At 53.7% G+C, this 17213-nt stretch overlaps 5 protein-coding genes across 5 annotated transcripts; 3 read left to right on the top strand and 2 right to left on the bottom strand.

Annotated features, from left to right (window-relative positions):
- Positions 1 to 8: 8 nt before the first annotated feature.
- On the bottom strand, positions 9 to 5160 carry bck1 (putative MAP kinase kinase kinase (Bck1)). Its single transcript, XM_025724579.1, has 2 exons — positions 342 to 5160; positions 9 to 282 (listed from the first exon to the last, which is right to left on the bottom strand). Exons 1-2 carry the CDS (start codon positions 5048 to 5050, stop codon positions 165 to 167), a joined length of 4827 nt encoding a protein of 1608 aa, XP_025575976.1. The 5' UTR covers positions 5051 to 5160; the 3' UTR covers positions 9 to 164.
- A 1314-nt stretch (positions 5161 to 6474) lies between these two features.
- Positions 6475 to 9004, bottom strand: BO80DRAFT_424479 (alpha-keto acid decarboxylase family protein). Its single transcript, XM_025719298.1, has 5 exons — positions 8478 to 9004; positions 8336 to 8416; positions 7025 to 8252; positions 6768 to 6975; positions 6475 to 6707 (listed from the first exon to the last, which is right to left on the bottom strand). The coding sequence occupies exons 1-5, from the start codon at positions 8587 to 8589 to the stop codon at positions 6624 to 6626; spliced, it is 1713 nt and encodes a 570-aa protein (XP_025575975.1). The 5' UTR covers positions 8590 to 9004; the 3' UTR covers positions 6475 to 6623.
- Positions 9005 to 9257: 253 nt separating this feature from the next.
- Positions 9258 to 10825, top strand: BO80DRAFT_53277 (THUMP domain-containing protein). The gene is made up of 6 exons (XM_025724578.1): positions 9258 to 9427; positions 9500 to 9631; positions 9713 to 9866; positions 9931 to 10145; positions 10209 to 10349; positions 10418 to 10825. The coding sequence occupies exons 1-6, from the start codon at positions 9362 to 9364 to the stop codon at positions 10529 to 10531; spliced, it is 822 nt and encodes a 273-aa protein (XP_025575974.1). The 5' UTR covers positions 9258 to 9361; the 3' UTR covers positions 10532 to 10825.
- A 619-nt stretch (positions 10826 to 11444) lies between these two features.
- On the top strand, positions 11445 to 12685 carry BO80DRAFT_53248 (phosphotransferase family protein). The gene is made up of 2 exons (XM_025724577.1): positions 11445 to 12395; positions 12454 to 12685. The coding sequence occupies exons 1-2, from the start codon at positions 11542 to 11544 to the stop codon at positions 12575 to 12577; spliced, it is 978 nt and encodes a 325-aa protein (XP_025575973.1). The 5' UTR covers positions 11445 to 11541; the 3' UTR covers positions 12578 to 12685.
- A 335-nt stretch (positions 12686 to 13020) lies between these two features.
- On the top strand, positions 13021 to 16935 carry BO80DRAFT_424475 (putative SNARE-dependent exocytosis protein (Sro7)). The gene is made up of 7 exons (XM_025719297.1): positions 13021 to 13448; positions 13515 to 13854; positions 13911 to 15488; positions 15540 to 16095; positions 16148 to 16269; positions 16320 to 16604; positions 16653 to 16935. The coding sequence occupies exons 1-7, from the start codon at positions 13362 to 13364 to the stop codon at positions 16676 to 16678; spliced, it is 2994 nt and encodes a 997-aa protein (XP_025575972.1). The 5' UTR covers positions 13021 to 13361; the 3' UTR covers positions 16679 to 16935.
- Positions 16936 to 17213: the final 278 nt, after the last annotated feature.

The raw sequence follows: 17213 nt of genomic DNA, 5'->3' as shown, positions 1-17213 counted from the left end.
TGTCATATTCAAATAAGGTCACCAACCGATCATCGTTAAATATACTATGCACACCGAACGAAACGCTGCTGAGTTGGGTATGATGCAGGGAGGAAACAAAATGCATAGTCGAAACGCTGGAATTGAGACGCTTTGTGAATATATTACTGAACATTGGGCTGGGCTTAGAGGACGTGGCGGATCTTGGCGTAAAGCTCGGTATCCAAGAAGTTATACTTCGGGTCGGGTTCGCAGAAGGGATGGGTCAGGAGGGTCTCGGCAGTTGGGCGGTCGCGCGAATCCCTGCGGTATGTTAGTCTGGAGAAGTTTTAAATCAAAGGAAAGCAATCCGAGGCACATACACTGTGAAGCAGTCGTACATAAAGGCGAGCGCTGCTGGTGTGATGTTCATGGAAACATCATCGGGAATTGGAGGCGCCTGACTCAGACTGCCGAGCTTGAAGATAGCCCCAATGGCCTCTTCCTTGCTCCATGGTCGACGACCAGCAAACATCTCCAACACCACGCAGCCAAGGGACCAGATGTCGACCTTGGCGCTGTAGCCTTGTCCTTGGGATTGGATGACCTCCGGTGCCATCCAAAACACCGACCCTTGCATGGAATTGGTGGAATCGTTTCCGTAGATGTTGTCCGTCTTCTTCGAGATTCCAAAGTCGGAGATCTTGCACGTCCCGTCCAGATCCAAGAGAATGTTGTCGGCCTTTAGGTCACGATGAAGGATTCCCTGGTTGTGAAGATATGCCAGTCCACTCAGGGTCTGGTGGGTGAGGGATTTCACGACGCTTTCCTCAAACTTGCCATGCTTGCGAAGACAGCTACCGATGGAACCACCAGAGATATACTCGAGATAGATTGAGATGGAGAGTTCTCCTCGTTCACAACCCAGATACTGTACGATGTTCGAATGCTCGAGATGTTGCATCGTGTCGATTTCTTGGTCCATAGCGGCGACCATCTCTTTGATGCGATCCTTGTCGGTACCCGCAATTCGTGGATTGACCTCCACTTGCTTCACAGCCAGGACCTCACCATTGTCCGCGTTCATGCCCAGGTACACTCGGCCATAAGTTCCTTTGCCGATAAGCTGACCACGAATGATGCGGAAAGTGGGCTGTCTTTGGGGCAGATTTCCTGCAGGCACAGGATTCTGAGGGATAGGATCAAGCTGGCTGAGTCGACTGCCACGCTTCGGACTGATTTGCATGATCTTCGCGCCGAACATCTTGGTGCTCTTACGGCGCAAAATATCACCCGACCGTTGATTGCCAGTAGACGACGTGACGCTCCGATTCCTACTGGCTTGGTTGGCGCCCTTTGCAACTTCTCGAATAGACTTCATCCGGGTGAGTCCGCCCCCAGAGCGACTGACGTTCCGGCGAGCGACGACACCTGGATCCTGGGGCTTCACAGGTGGCTCGCTAGCGCTGGGAGCATTGTCAGCCGGGGCAGGTGGATGTTGTGTGGGGGTGCTGGTAGTGTATGGTAGGCCATCGGGCTTTTCCTTGTGAATTTTATCGCTCTCGGCCGCAACCTTCGAGGCCGGTGATGAGGGAGGCGACATGCCCTGCCCGTCTAGGTAAGGCGTGTCAAGATCGATATCCGGGAAGAAGTCGTCGAGGTGGTCGATGACGCCCTCAACCGGGGGTCTGCTCGCCCAGAGATCGCCTTGGGCAAAGGAATCCCGACGAGGCGGCCTCTCTTCCTCTGGTGAAGCGCTCAGATCAGAGAAGGATGCATTTCTGTTGCTTGACTCCCCGCTCGAGCTGGCGAACGTTTCGCGGGTAGCACTAGGGGACCTGAAACTGACGGATAGTCCTTTCCGTAGCCGATTTTCAGTATTTAACGTGAGAGACGGTTTCCCGGCTCGCCTTTGGGATTCCGGCGAAATGGCCACGGGCGCATTTTCTTTGACTGGGGTCTTGGTATTTGCCAAAGGAATAGCAAAAAGACCATCATCGGAGTCGTCATCAGACTCCTCCTGAGGCACCGGTGAACCTTGGAAGGAGACCTTAGTCTCTTCGAAATCAAACTCGGGCCCGAAGGACTTGCGAGACTGTATAGTCGGTCTCGGCTCATCAGGGGTTGTGGACGAAGGTTGTGCTGGAGACTGGCTGGAGTGAACCGTCGGGGTGGTTTGGTTGTCCTGCTCGGCAGGTGATTGGGACGGCCCTCTCAGCTCTTGACTGGTCGTGGCTGTTGGGGTCGGCACTGATGGCGACGGGGTTCCAATGGCGCTGGTCATTCTACCAACGCTAGCTAGCACTGCCCCGAGGCCATGGGTTTGGGCTGTAGTTTGGATGCGGGGACGGTCGACGTCTTTCTTTCGCAGGGAATTAACTTTGGTGAGCGTGCTGGACTCATGAGGTGCTGTGGGAGGTTTCCGAAGTGGCACAAGCGTTTCCGATTTCTTGTCTTCGTAAGGAGAAGTACGGGGCACATCGAAATCAATGACGCCCTCACGCCGGTAGCCAGTTTCGCCGTACGCGTCCTTTCTTGGCTGTGGCATGGGAGGGACCTTTGAGATGCGGTAGGCCCTTTGCTTACGCTCTACCTCACGCATATGTTCCTCGTGACGAGCCAACAAGTCTGCCTTTTCCGCGTCAGTAGGTAGCCCTACTTCCGGCACACCATCAATGGGAGACGCGGTGATTGTTGGTTGTGGGGTTAGCTTAGCAGTAGGCGCCTTGAGTTGTTGTCGTGAAGAAACCTGAGGAGACGTGGGCTTGGCTGGATTGTGAGGTGCGATCCTGTGGAGTGCGTCATCGTCCAGCGGCTTCCTGTGAAGATGATGCGCAGATGTCGGGGAGGCCGTGCTTTTGTCTGGAAACGAAACCCCCAGACCAAAGTGGGCAGAGCTGTTTGCACCTAGTTGCATGTGCGAGCCCCGGACGAAAAGTTTCAGTGAGCCAGTTGTGTCTGACTTTGTTCTCCGACAAAGTGCCAGGCTGGTGTCACTCAAAGGCTCGTCGTATTCGGTCTGACCAGGCTCCGTCAAAAAGATTTGCGCGCCAGTCCAATCGGCAATCCCAAGGCTTTGGCATATGGCAGATCGCAGTGTCTCCACGGAGTCCATCTCCGTTATGTCAACCAAGCGATAGTTCCATCCGTCCAGAGTCACGAATGTCCACTTCTTGCTCTTCTGCATTGGCTTGCCCCGCAACGCCAGCCGTTCGTGGTCCGACATTGACGAAGATGACGGACGCTCGCCCAATGACATATCACTGGCACTGAAGTTGGGCTTAGAGTAAGGCAAATGAGGGTTCTGACGCATGTTCACCGGGCTTGTGGGAGATTCCAGGAACTGCTCCTCCGGAGACGGGTGGTTGGAATCGCCATTCTTGGATCGTTTTTTGAAAAATCCCAGAAGCCCATTGCGGTGGTCCTTTGGGTATGAGGACGGAGTTTCTCCCCCGGAATGGCGGTTAAATTCCTGCGGCGAAGGGCGAACCCCGTTCTCTTGCCTGATTGACTCATAGTACCGCCGCCCCGTTGTTGAATCAGAACTGTTGCCGCGCGAATGTTCGGATTTGACGCCCAGATCTCCTGTAGATGACGAAGGTCCAGTCTGTGCGAGGGTAGCATGTTGCATAGCTGGGCTCCCGCTCTTCGGGCTGTCTTCGTACGGTCGGATGGGAATCTGAAAAGTCCCGCCATCACTGGATATCGAAGGGCTTTGCCTGTGGTGGTCGCCAATACTAGATAACACAGCTCGCGAATATTCGGATCGTGCCCACATCGTATTCGCATCGCCTGTAGCGAGCTCGGAAGACGGATAATCTTGAGTTGTAGGTATGGGCGTGGTGAAGGAACGCATCTGCACGCTCTGTCTTTGGCCATAAGCAGGCTGAGGCGCCTTGAGGTTAGGGCTGTTTGCAACGTTTCCTGAGCCAGGGCCAGCGGATCGGGGCTCATAAGTCGGTTTCGGTGAAGCCTCGGATCCAGGATCGGGGGCGCTGTTGGGGTGGGAGTCGCGTCGCTTCTGGATGGAGATCTCGGCATCGTAGCTGCCGTCATCATGGATCTGCTTGATTAGCCGGCGCATGCGTTTTCCCTCTTCTCGCTCACGGGCCTGATCCCACCCCGTGCCACTTGATTCGCATTCTTTAGCAAGCTGGGGATAGACAACGTTGTGCATCTTGCCCAGATTGGGTCGACCATTCGACCCATGTCCCAGCTCGAGAAAATCCGCCCCCTCGATCTCCAAGGCCCTGAAGGTCTCTTGCCAGTCTTTGGAAAACCCGTTGTTCCCAAGCCAGAGCAGTACACGATCGAGGGGCCACTGAATTGCGGCCTCATTCGGTAGCATGCCGCCGAGCAGTGTGCTGTTATTATGACGATGACTGGCTGACTTTGTGAGTTCCGCAGATTGGGTTGGCATTTGTTGGACCGGATTCTGCGCGGTCACGGCGGAAAAGCCGGTGGGCCCCATGTCATGGGTACCATCGTTGACGGCTAACGAGGAAGGGAGATTGCGAGTTGAAGGCGTAGGGGGATGATTAGAGTCTCGCTTATATGTAGAAGAGTCCGTGCCGGCATATTCATAGGCTTGAGTGGAAGGCATTCGCTGTCTGTCGCTGGACTGCATTGTTCCCAGGCTTTCGTACGTGGGAGTGGAATGTACATCGAATGGCGGTATCCCCACACCCGGTCCAAAGGTGCCAGCTTGAGGAACATAAGTCGCAGACGGCCGCGTTTCAGCCGAGGGTATTGAGAGAGCCGCAGGGCGCCCATACGGGGATTGATTCGCAGGTACCATGGGAGGAGGCGGAGGGGGTGGAAGATATCCCTGAGACAGTGCTTGCCTTGCCCAGCTCTGTTGCTGCCAGCCCAGTGTATTTTGGTGTTGCAGCTGAGGGTTGGTGAGTTTAGAGGCACCATACGCCGTCCCTGGAGGCGGTCCAGGGGGAGGGGGGAGCATGACGCCCTGGGATTGAGTTGGAGGGTAACGCGGCGGCGGTGGTGGTAAGGGGATTATGTGCGATTGAGAGGATTGTGTCGCCGACGAAGGCGGGGGAACTGGTATGTACTGCTGCGGCCGTTGTCCGTCCATGGTGGCGATGTCTGCGACGTCTCCAATGGATTGATGCAAGGAGGTGGGTATGAGCTTAACACGCAGACAGTATCTCTGAGAGCCCAATAGGATTCTGCCCTCCTATACTTCACGGGGTTGCGCTATCAAACACGTCCCTGAAGTGGGGAAAGATACACCATGGAAGCTTAGAACCCAAAGAAATTCTGCATTGTTCGTGCTGGGAACCCAGCTTTACGTGATGGACACCTTGTCGCTCCGGTCGTACGGCGCCGAGGAGCACTGGTACTGTGGCCAAGGGGAGAGAAGGATCAGGAGCAATGGACGATTCGCAATGCCCGTCAATCAGGCGCAGATAGCCTCCAGATCGGGGCGGGCGACAGTACGTAAGCGGGAGCGGAGCGAGCAAAGGGCGGCCATCAGCTTTCCACCTGGTCGGGGAATGCACGGGAGGCTGGAGGAAGAGGGATCGATCACACGCAGTCAAGCTGCAGACGCGGGCAGGGGCGAAGAAGCGAGTTGGGCGTTCTTCGGAGGGGAGGTGAATATCTTTAAGATCGCTGGGTCCTTTCAATCAGCTAAATCTCCTGGCAGATTGCGGCAATCAACCCCTGATAGTAGGCGTCGCTAATCGAAGGGGGAGGAGGGGGGGAATGGGAAATGATGCCGCGGAAGGCTCGACGGGAAGCTAAGACATACCATTAACAAAATTGCGGTGGGTTAGATAGACCACGCAGGAGATTAGTCGCAGGCGGCGGTAAATTAGCAGCCCACCGCATAGATTAATTATCTTTTCATCAACGAGGGACAAAGGCCTGCTCGCAGGTCGGCAAAAATCATGGGGTAAGTAAGTAAAGTAACCTGTCGCCAGTGTGTCGAGGCCCGCCCAGGGAAGTCCAGAGGAGCTTTGATGCGCTGGCCGCCTTAGCGCCTAGCGTCCCGTCGATCACGTGGTGCGCCGATAAGCAGCCGAAGTCAGTCGGTCCCTTTTTTTCCCTCTGCTCTCGGCTCTTCCGCCCTCATCGCCGGTTCTCATAGGCTTCTGGTGCCCGGTGGGTGGGGTTGCGAACCCGTCTAGTCGTCGACCAAACATCCCACGGTGGCTCTGACAGTCAACCACCCCCCCCATTTTCCCTTCGTCTCCCTCACCGGATCGGGTTTGCCACCGTTGGAAGCACTCAGCCCTATCGAAACCTCCGACCCCTCCTGCCCCCTTTTCTTTCGGTCCGAGATAGTACATAGACAGGTCAGTCGTAAGCACAGCTGTCCATCGCTCCCCTTTCTTTCCAAAATGTCTCAAACTCTCTATTGACCAGGGTGGTAATTAGTGCCGCTACAATTGCCTTGGCATTCGGAGGGATGATAAGCACTAGGCCCTAGACAGATAACCCTACAACGCCCAGCCAGGCTCGAACCACTACCGGGGCACGTGAGCGTAAACAACATTATTATTTTAGATCATTACAGTTCGTCTTCTGCATCCAGACTACTTGGCCAGAGTGGGGTCTGTTTCTCTCCAGGAGTGACAGGTAAAGTGAAATGAGAAAGATGACAAGAAGAGGGGGAAACTGCCTCCTTTCCAGACCAACCTCCATTACTTGTTTCTGGTGGCCGCTGCTTCAGCCGTGATTTTTAACGCGGCCGGAGCATCATCACGCGGCATGTGAAGCTCCACCAACTGAGTCGTCCGGGTCAGCACTTTCTAGACGCTATGGAAATGACAGGGTAAGGAACATACCTGCAAGAATGGCGCCGAGGCGAACTCTTCGTTTGCAAACAGCTGCCTCAGCTCGTCCCTCGTAGTCACCTTATATCCCTTGTACTTGTCCTGGGCTCCGAAGACGGTGGGGAGGCCTTTGATGTCCCACGGCTGGATGTCGTTATACTCTTCGTCCCATCCATGGATGTATCGCTCAATGGTATATCCGTTATTGCAGATCACGAAGCTTGTTTTTGTCAGTGCCATCGCATAGCAACAACGTTAATCACACTTACATAATAGGGTTGAGATTATTTCTGATCATGGTGCTCAACTCCTGCACTGTAAGCTGGAGGCTTCCGTCACCAACGAAGAGAACAGTCCGGCGGTTACCCAGCTCCTTCGCCGCCAGTGCGGCACCCTGGCAAGCTCCAACGGAGTAGCCGATGCTACCCCAAAGGACCTGGCTGATGGCTGTCACATTCGCCGGGAACCGAGTCTCCCAGATGCCAAAGTTTGCCGTACCCGTTTCGGTGATGACAATGTCATTTTCCTTTAGCCACTGGCCAACGCTGGGCCAAAGCCAGTCGTGCGTAATTTCTAGGTTACCTGAAGACTGCTCGGCCTCGGGGATCGTATTTGAGAGATGCGGAACTGGGGCGGCATTGACGGCGCCCATCTTCTGGATGACCTTGCGCAGGACTCCTTTCATGTTGATGTCGGGGTATTCGGAGTATCGCACGCGGACGAAAGTGCTATGGAAATCGATGGTGTTTAGCTGTCCAATATGATAGGAGAACCCGCTGGTGTTGAAATCCGACTTGATGGCACCGATGCTCAGGATAAGGTCGGAAGACTCGACTTGTTCGCGAACGCCCGCATTCGATCCCGTTCCGGCATACACACCTCCGTAGTTTGGGCGAGTCTCATCCACTGCTCCCTTGCCCATCGGGGCCACGAAAGTAGGCAATCCGGATGCTTCCATCAAGTCATGAACCTCATCAAGAACCCGGTGACGGATGGCACAAGCATCCACCAGAATCACCGGTTTCTTTGCCGCATGCAAATACTTCAGGACAACGTCCACCACGTAATCTTCCTTTTCGGGGTCATTCTGGGGCAAGGAGATATCCAGCGGTTTATCGAGTCGATCACCCTCAATCTGCTTCGCGATCATGTCCGTGGGGAGACTGATATAGACGGGCCGACTGCGAATCCAACATTCACGGATGGCGTTGTCGATGAGGGTCGCCGCCTCCAGCGTCTCATTCAGACGTCCAAGGGTGCAGGAAATGCCTGCGCTCATCTTCGCAAAGACATCGAAATCCCCATTTCCCAAGGTGTGGTGAAGCAGCATGCCATCCTTTTGAGATTTGGTGCCGGGTTGACCAACGATGTGGACGATCGGTACAAACTCGGAGTATGATCCAGCAACGGCATTGAGCGCCGAAAGCTCGCCTACACCAAAGGTAGTAATCAGAGCGCCGATTCCATTAACTCGGGCGTATCCGTCAGCGGCATAGCCTGCATTTTGTCCACGTTAGTCATGCCTGTCAACCGTGACCCTAGTGTGTGTAACAAGGACGGTGGGATCAGATCCAGCATACCGGCATTGAGTTCATTGCAGTTTCCCACCCAGTGGAGACCACACTTGGGCAGATAGTCCAATGCGGCAAGGTTGTAGTCACCTGGAATCGCCCGCGAAGATTAGCAAAATCGCCCATATGACAGCCGCGGAGGAGGACTCACCCGGAACACCGTGCACTGAGCGAACGCCAACCTCGTGCAGACGGCGGAACAGGTACTCAGCCACTGTGATGGGCTTCCGAAGCTCCCGCGTAGCGATATCGGTAGTCGCCATGATGACAGTCACAGCAGTAGGCGAAGATAGAGATCACGTGGAATAGTAAATGATGAAAATGAACGAAGGAAATACTGGTAGTCGATGAGAGACAAAGTGTTTACATAGGCTGCTGAGGGGGTGAGTATAAATAGGTGTTTCACGAACGCGAGTCTGGAACCCAGCGGTGGCCGTACGTCATGGAGGAGGGCAGAGCGTGATGTCATGCTGCGAGATGGAGACAAAGCCAGTGTCACCACCCAACTGCCACGCCATCCTTCGATGAATGCTTGCGGGATGATAGGGAGCCGTCTACTGGACAAGGAATAGATGTTTTGCGTGAATTCCAGGAGATCTCCGGCCACGATGGCATGGATGGTGTGGTTCGATGGAGAGTTCAGGTCGAATAAACTATGCCGGATCCTTGGAAGAGGCGCGGCGGAAGTGATAAGAGACTAAGACTAAGAGAATGAATGATAATCCAGTCCGGCCGAAAGGGCCGTCACTCCACCGAGTGGGATGATGATCGCCTGTCTGTCCGCTAGTCCTCATGCGGAATTTTATCCCCCCCGCCTGCCATACCATGCCTTATCTTTTCGAACCCTCGTGTCACCCGGGCGCGCATCTAGAACTTCGAGGACCGGTTTAATACCACCACTAAGCTTTGATTCCTCCGAGTCAACTCCGACAAACAAGCAACGTGCATTCTTGTGTGGCCAATACCCTCCCAGTGCTCCCACACACTGAAACATCGTACTGTCCATCTCATCCACCAGCGCATTGACGCCTGCCGATGGCTGGACCTGGAAAGAGAGCCATGCCTAGTAACAAACCCGTTCAGTGCGCTAAGAAGAGGAAGGTTTGTACCCCTGAGATATCTGTGGCATGCTTGCCACAAACATCATGTGGTTGGGTCTGATATGTGGCACAGGGAGGTGCCCCATGGCAAAAACAACAGGGCAACAAGGCGGGCATCGAGGGCGGTGATTGGGGAGTCTTTGTGACATGCGATTTGGGCAAGGAGAGCAAATGTATGGCCGAGGTGGTGGATCTTTTCTCCCAGGTTAGTGGCATGAATGGCAGACTTCGGGCATGAAGCAACCCATCTTATCTGCTCATTCACCTGACTTGCACTACTACTCAGAGTGTGGAATCAACCAGCAGCGACGATCATGAAGACAAGTCCGACTCCGATGACGATGACATCGAGGCTCAAATCAGAAAGGAGGTCGAGGGACTAAAGCCCAGCGCGAGCAAGTCCCGTCCGTTCCATGCCATCAGGATGGACCTGCCATGTTGTGCGTGAACGCTTTCGCTCTCACTCCCGCCTCCCTGGATATGAGAGACACTAATACGCATCAGTGTCATTTGTACGATTCGACAAGTCCATCGACCCAGAGAAAATGGTACATCAGCTTTGCACTGAAGCCTATGCCAACCCGGAAAAGAAACGGTCCAGATGGATCCAGCGCATGACTCCTGCAGTTTCTGTTCGCAAAACTCTCAGTGTCGACCTCGAGGCCTTTGCGCGAGAAATTCTCAAACCTCATTTTCATTCTGGGGGACCCCCTAAGAAGGTGCGTTCCAACTCTAACGATAAGATTTGTGGCTATGGACGCCTGCTGACGGAGCTCTTTCAGTACGCCATCCGACCTGTGGTGAGAAGCAACAAGAAGTTCAACCGGGACGTCGTCATTAAAACCGTTGCGGACGTCGTGGGACCCGAACACCCCGTTGATCTTACGAATTATGACTTAATTATCCTTGTCACAGTGGTCCAGGTCAGTCTCTATTATGGACGGAGCTTCGAGTTAGTCCACCCAGCCCATGACTGACAATCAACTCGCAGAACGTAATTGGCATGAGCGTTGCCGGGAGCGACTATGATCGGTTAAAGAGGTATAACCTGGCCGAGTTGTACGATCCCGCACCAAAAGCTGAGCCCACCGAATCCCAGGCCTAAGGTTTAGGATTAATCCAACATCCAGAAATTTTCTTGGATCATGGATGGCCTGTGGCTGCGCCTCTCAGCCGATGATAGCAAAAAGCAAGAAAAATGTATATACAGAGTTCGTGGTATCCTTACTAACCGACTACATTTCCTTCGATGAAATCGTCGATGAGCCACATAATGTATAGTGCATGCCCATGGTGCGCAGGCTGTAATCAAGATATAGGGAGGGTCCAGGAGGTGAGGGCCGGGATCCCCCATCTCCCCGCCGCAGGGACGGTCCGCCTGGGAAATAGCCTGATTCAAGAAGGGGAAGAACAGGGTTACTCAAAGTTTCCCCAACACCACAATGTATCAACCACCACTGTCTGGTGCCCAGCATCTCCCCCACTGCAACACCGGCAGTCGGTCAGTCCAGCCTGGGCCGAAGCCTTTCGGTAAAGCCGACCGCTGATTGGACGGCCGCATGGTCCCTGCATCGCGCCTTCCTCAGAGCGGGAGCCTTAGGCGAGTCTGCGTCTCCATGGAACAGGATTATTATTCAGCTTCACCTCCCCGGCTATACGCGCACAGTTCCCCCGTTCTTGAACCGCTTGTACATGTCCCGGGTTCGCCTTCTCCAATTTAGACAGTGGAGATCGCGGACGGATGTCCTCTTCGGTTCTAAGGGGTTCGGAGATGGAGTTGCCGCTTCGCTTAATGTTCTCAAATACGGGATATGCTCCATGTCCTCGTCACGACATTATTTATCATCTGACTCGCAAAAACGAGATAGATCAACCGAATTCCCTGTTCCTGCCATGTCAGTGTCTGGGTTGGGCAAGTTGATTGCCTAGGAACTTGCATCTCACTTCTGACCCATGTCCGCCTTCCATTGTATCCCGGGGTTTCTTGGGCCCCTCCCAAGGCTACAGGAATGTTTGCTATCTGTTTATATTGCTTACTCGCCCACAGCCTTGTAACATATCTGGCGAGCATGCGAGCAGTGAGCACTGGTGCTTCAAATCTCAAGCATTGCTATAATGTCACCTTATTTTTCCCCTCCCTTCATCTCTGACGCCGAACCTTCCCACCCCCTCGGCTCGATCCTCCGGCGCCACTTTCCGCCTCCGGTGCATATCAAAGGAATCTACCCACTACAGGGCCACCTGCACTCGATCAATCGTCTTGTACTATCAAACGGGGTCCAACTGCTTGTGAAGTGCTCCCCGGGGTCGACGACCCCCCTCTTAAGACGAGAACAACTGTTGCTCGAGACCGAAGCTCGAGCTCTTTCCATCCTAGAACAAAGTGGGATCCCGTATATCCCAACTTTCGTACATTACGGTCTCCAAGGGGGCTCGCTCGGGTCTGCCTTCTTAGTACGACACTATGTTATCGGAGCGACATTGCAGGAGATGGAGGCCCAGCTTACCGTGCAAGACCGGGACAATGTCAACAGGGCACTTGGCTTACTGGCTCGCCGAATTGGACAAAACGTTTCCAGCACTTTTGGGTCCCTAGACCAAGTAGCCTGTGGATCTGGAAAACAGTCGTGGCGAGAGGCGTTCGTTACGCTCTTGGAAGGCATTCTTCGGGACTCCGAAGACGCCTTCGTTCATCTCCCATATACTGAGATCAGACATCAAGTTCGTCGGCTGTCCCCTGCACTCGAGGAGATTACATCACCGCAACTAGTGATAGTTGGGTTAGGCCGACCATCGCAAGTCCTGTTGGATCCGGGGTCCAAGGAGTTAGCGGGACTCATCGGGCTTGAGAACGCCCTGTGGGGTGACGTATATATGGCGGAGATCTTTGAGGAGCCGTCTTCGGCGGTGCTGGAAGGCTTTGGATCCCGATTGACAGAAAGCGAGGCCCAGGCGGCCCGACAGTTGCTGTATGTACTCCGTAATTTCCAGGTGATAGCGGTCTATGCGCTGACTGTCTGTCCTTAGTTATGCTTGTTATCGTGCTATTCACCGAGTTACGATACACTACTACCGAGATCAGGGAATGGCAGCTGAGATTGATGCCAGGAGAAGATTAACGTCGGTTCTAGCCGAGATGGCTACCATATGAGTTGAGAGGCGGGACCTTCAAAACAATAAAGCAGGGATTGATAGGTTGAAATTCGGTCTATCATGAGTGAGAAGGTCCAGACGGATTATCAGATGCCCAGAGGCAATCCGCCTTCAATGAAGGTCTCAGACTGGAAATGATGACCATTCCCGGCAGCGACAAACAGCGGTGTTCTGCCATCAATCTACATAATCCCGTAGGCAAGAGAATAGTCGAATGCAATATTTGTCATTCCGGCATAGACATTGTCTTGGCAGGACACCGCGATTGCTGCTGCCTACCAGGGCCGGCGAGTCCCGTAGAGTTCCGCACCGTGAGGGTTACCTGTGGTTCTGGGAGACCAACCATACCACTCAGGAACCCGCCCTGGAAATGTGGAAATGTAGGGGCGTGGAACACGGCATATTGTGCATTACCAACATATGTTGACTGTTTCCAATTCTCATTGGGAATACAGAATCGAGTCTAACGTCACCGTAATCTTCGCAGCTGCAGCGGAGAGGGCCTAAGCCCGAGCCAGGCAGTAAGGCAGGGACCCATTCATCCTTGCGGGCGGGGCAGATCGGCCGCCCTGCAACAACGAATGGCGTCAACCGTTGGTCTCCCGCGGCCCTGCGCTTAATTCCAACCTCTCGTGGGGTCGCCGTTCTGCACCGTTGACCGTTGACCAGTATTCTTATCTATTGTCGATTTCCGTATCCTGAGTTACCTTGTGACAACCTCTTCCTCTCCCCCCTCTGCAGCCCTTCCCCGGCACCATCCCTTCCGTCCCGTGTCCGTGAGAATGGCGCATTTTCTGCGGGGAAAGCAGGCCGGCATCCAGAAGGACTTCTCCGAGAACCTGTCGCCGGACTTGTTCGCCCTCGATGATGTATGTCTGAGCAACAACTGATCGCTTTCAACTGAAGGCATACTGACCGTCTGCCTTTCCTTCTAGTTCGCTCGATGTGGTATAAACTCCCGGATCAGTGCGATCGCGTACGATCCCGTCCAGTCGCTCCTCGCTGTCGGAACCAGCGACACGCAGTTCGGTCACGGTCAGATCTACGTTTTCGGTCAACGACGAGTGTCGGTGGTCTTCTCGCTGCCTCGCAAGGCGTCCGCCAAGTTCATTCAGTTCTGCGCAGACAAGCTGGTCAGCGTCGACTCGAAAAGCGAAATCAGCATTTTCTCCCTCGAGACTAGACAGACTCTCGTCTCTTACGCCCCTCCGAGCCATGCCAGCGCCTTACTGACGGATCCGAGTCTCGATTATGCTTTCATTGGTCTACAGAATGGTAGGGAATGAACGGTATACGAAAAGAGGCATCATCTTTGCTGACGAGGTCTACAGGCGACATCATTGCCTACGATCTTGACCGTGAGACCCTGACCCCGTTCCGAGTGCCCAACCTGTGGGCTCAGCGCAATCCCCGTGTTCGCCTTTGTCCGGTCCTCAGTCTCAGTTTCTCGCCCCGCGATATTGGAAAAATATTGGTTGGATATCCGGAAGGTGCTGTGACATTCTCATTCAAACAGAACGTCGCACAGAAATATTTCGAATATGAAGTCCCTCCGGGTGCACTGGGTGGAAATGGTGACGTCCCGTCTCCAGACTTGCGAAAGCCTCGACTGACCAGGGCTCTGTGGCACCCAAACGGTATCTTCGTTTTGACGGTGCATGATGACAACAGCCTGGTGTTCTGGGACTCTAAGGATGGCCGCAAGATAATGGCGAGATCGATTGAGAATCCCAACATTGACCAGCCAGGCGTAGGCCCCGAACGACCTCTTTCGGCTGGCACAACCGGGCTCAAGGACCCGATCACTCAGGTTGCATGGTGTGTTAAGGACAACGGGGATGACAGTGGACTCCTGATCGCTGGTGGCCGACCTAAGGCTGAAGCCAACAAAGGACTAACTTTCATCGACCTGGGCCCGTCACCCAACTATCAAACTTCTTCATGGGCTATCATCGCAAAACACTTCGAGACCCCCAAGCGCAGTGCACTCCTACCTACTCCTCCGGGCGCAGAGGTAGCCGACTTCTGTCTTATTCCGCGCAGCACCCCTTACTATGCCGGTGGCCATGATCCTATCGCATTGATCACCCTTTTGTCCTCAGGAGAAGTGATTACGATGAGCTTCCCCAGTGGCCATCCGATTACCCCTACCAACATGGTCCACCCTCACCTCAGTTTTGTGCACCCGTTCGTGACCAAAGCTACTCTTACTCCAGTGGACCGCTCTGCCTGGTTGGGCCTGAAGGAAAAGAGGTCACAGGGGCCCAAATTCTTGCTCGGAGGAGCAGAGTCGAAGAAAGCCCTGAAGCGTTTTGAAGATCGCAATGTCCTTACAACATCTCATGCCGACGGAACTCTTCGCATCTGGGACGTCGGCAACGACGACGAGATCGAGAACGGAGACGTCATCCAGGTGGATTTGGCCCGCGCTGTTGGCCGTGTTGGCAATGTTGAGGTGACTGAGATGTCCTTGGGAGGCTCAACCGGGGAGCTTTCAGTCGGTCTCAGGACCGGTGAACTTGTCGTCTTCCGATGGGGAAGCAACCAGAACTTTGGCCGTGAGGAGCCTCCGGGTGCCAATGAGGGGCCTGGAACCTTGACCAAGATCACTCACCGGGTCGACCCTGGGCTGAAACAGGGTATTCTTCCGCTGACACTTTTGAACATGCAACAGGGCCCGGTGACTGCCCTCAAACACAGCCAAGTGGGCTTTGTTGCAGTTGGATTCGAAGGTGGCAGTCTAGCGATCATTGACTTGCGTGGGCCGGCCGTTATTCACACCGCACACTTTGCAGAATTGTTCAAGGTAAACAAGCGGAGCAGCATCTTCACTAAGCGCAGCTCCGAGAGCCCTGCGCCTGAATGGCCCACCGCCATTGAATTTGGTGTGCTGACCCTAGAAGGCGAAGGTAAGAGCAATCCCACAGGTCACATGCAGTGGGCATACTGACGTCCGGTAGATTATTCCAGTATCTGCTGCTTTGTGGGTACTAACAGAGGTAACCTGGCAACCTTCAAGATTTTGCCGGCGGAAAATGGAAGGTACATGGCGACGTTTGTCGGAACAAGCTTGCTGGATGACAAGGTCATCAATATCATCCCCATCAACGCAGACGACGGCGGCCTCGCGTTGGCCACACCCAAAGCTGTCGGAGGCCTTAGAAACGGAGCCCGCGTGAACGGTGTGGTCATTGCTGTGACCGTTTCCGGATGCCGAATCTTCAAGCCGGCAACTTCCAAGGGGGCTCATAGATCCTGGGATGACTACTTGTGCGATTCGGCAGCGGTTGTTAAGACCGAAGCCCGCGGCTACAGTATTGTCGGACTCTTCGGAGACGGTCACACTCGAGCTTTCTCGATCCCTGGTCTGAAAGAAATCGGGTCCAGTCCAATCAATCAGATTGCTGATATGAGACGCCTTTCGGACGCTACGATCTCCTCCAATGGCACCGTTCTGGTCTGGACAAGTCCTTCTGAAGTAGGATTGTTCAGTGTCTGGGGAGGCGGACATGGGCTGTACGTGACGCATGTTATATTAAGAATTGAACGAAAGCTGACCAATGGATAGCCGACCTTCTGAAGACCAGCTCTACAACCCGCAAGCCGTCATTCCCCCACGGCCCACGATCACCAACATCCAGTGGATTTCGGGCACTCAATACATCTCTCCGGCTGATATGGACATTCTGAGTACGTGACCAATGCTCTCTGCCTGAAGCCAGCTGACTGATCTTTAACAGTCGGAGGCCCTGATCGGCCGCCATCGAAGCGGATGCAGGAGCAGATGCGGTTGGACGAAGAAGAGCGGCGGAAGGCTTTCCGGGAAGGCCGAACTCCGACTAATCAGTCCTCGAGCAGTAACCAGGAAGGATACTGGTCTTACATGCAACGTCAAGTGAACGAACGCACCGAAAGACTCAACTTTGCGGGAGACAACATGGAGCGGCTGGAGGAGAGCAGTAGCAATTTCGCCCGCGACGTGAACAAGTTTGTTCAGAACCAGAAAAAGAAAGCAGTTCTTGGTGGTATGTATTCCCACCGGCTGAAGTTGACACAAACTAATAGAGATACAGTGCTCGGCTCGAAGTTTGGCCTCTAAGATGCGATGCTTACTATCGTCGGACTTGATGCAGCGATGAGCCTTATGATACAACATTAGAACCATTATTTCATACATACCCATAGTCTGTTGGCGTTATAATCCTTCTTCTTTCTTCTAAATAGGCATGAGTCGGAATTCAAGGTGTCTATCTAACCAACATATAATCATCTTCGGTCCTTTGCCCATGAACCAAATAATCACTCTGTTTTACCTGCACCTACCCACCATATATCTTACTGCCTATCTAGTCCCTAGATACTCTAAATCCATCACCAATCTACACAGGCACATCCCCCCCATCCCCAATTCCATCCCCATCCTTAATCCCAGTAACTCATTCATCTATCCATTCATCAACACTCTAGAAAACAATAACCACAACAATCACCCACAGACAAACCCCCCTCTTCCTATCAGTCAATCTATTAATCACTATACATCACTCATCACTAAATGCAAGGAACTAAACCCCCACTCACTCACTCACTAACCAATTCCCTTACCTCCCTTCCTTTCCCTCTACAATCACTTC

Source organism: Aspergillus ibericus (assembly GCF_003184845.1).
Source record: "Aspergillus ibericus CBS 121593 unplaced genomic scaffold BO80scaffold_16, whole genome shotgun sequence".
Taxonomy (NCBI): domain Eukaryota; kingdom Fungi; phylum Ascomycota; class Eurotiomycetes; order Eurotiales; family Aspergillaceae; genus Aspergillus; species Aspergillus ibericus.
Note: the sequence above shows the minus strand (reverse complement) of the source record. Positions and strands in the feature narration are given on the sequence as shown.

Excerpts from the sequence above, each read along its gene's own strand:
- bck1 (XM_025724579.1), bottom strand. The coding sequence starts at position 5,050 with ATGGACGGACAACGGCCGCAGCAGTACATACCAGTTCCCCCGCCTTCG. Across the intron at positions 283-341 it reads ATGTACGACTGCTTCACAGT|GGATTCGCGCGACCGCCCAA; the intron begins GTATGTGCCTCG and ends AACATACCGCAG.
- BO80DRAFT_424479 (XM_025719298.1), bottom strand. The coding sequence starts at position 8,589 with ATGGCGACTACCGATATCGCTACGCGGGAGCTTCGGAAGCCCATCACA. Across the intron at positions 6,976-7,024 it reads AATAATCTCAACCCTATTAT|CTTCGTGATCTGCAATAACG; the intron begins GTAAGTGTGATT and ends GACAAAAACAAG. Across the intron at positions 6,708-6,767 it reads CCTCGGCGCCATTCTTGCAG|TTGGTGGAGCTTCACATGCC; the intron begins GTATGTTCCTTA and ends CGGACGACTCAG.
- BO80DRAFT_53277 (XM_025724578.1), top strand. The coding sequence starts at position 9,362 with ATGGCTGGACCTGGAAAGAGAGCCATGCCTAGTAACAAACCCGTTCAG. Across the intron at positions 9,428-9,499 it reads AGTGCGCTAAGAAGAGGAAG|GGAGGTGCCCCATGGCAAAA; the intron begins GTTTGTACCCCT and ends TATGTGGCACAG. Across the intron at positions 10,146-10,208 it reads CTGGGGGACCCCCTAAGAAG|TACGCCATCCGACCTGTGGT; the intron begins GTGCGTTCCAAC and ends GAGCTCTTTCAG.
- BO80DRAFT_53248 (XM_025724577.1), top strand. The coding sequence starts at position 11,542 with ATGTCACCTTATTTTTCCCCTCCCTTCATCTCTGACGCCGAACCTTCC. Across the intron at positions 12,396-12,453 it reads CAGGCGGCCCGACAGTTGCT|TTATGCTTGTTATCGTGCTA; the intron begins GTATGTACTCCG and ends GTCTGTCCTTAG.
- BO80DRAFT_424475 (XM_025719297.1), top strand. The coding sequence starts at position 13,362 with ATGGCGCATTTTCTGCGGGGAAAGCAGGCCGGCATCCAGAAGGACTTC. Across the intron at positions 13,449-13,514 it reads ACTTGTTCGCCCTCGATGAT|TTCGCTCGATGTGGTATAAA; the intron begins GTATGTCTGAGC and ends CTTTCCTTCTAG. Across the intron at positions 16,270-16,319 it reads GGCTGATATGGACATTCTGA|TCGGAGGCCCTGATCGGCCG; the intron begins GTACGTGACCAA and ends GATCTTTAACAG.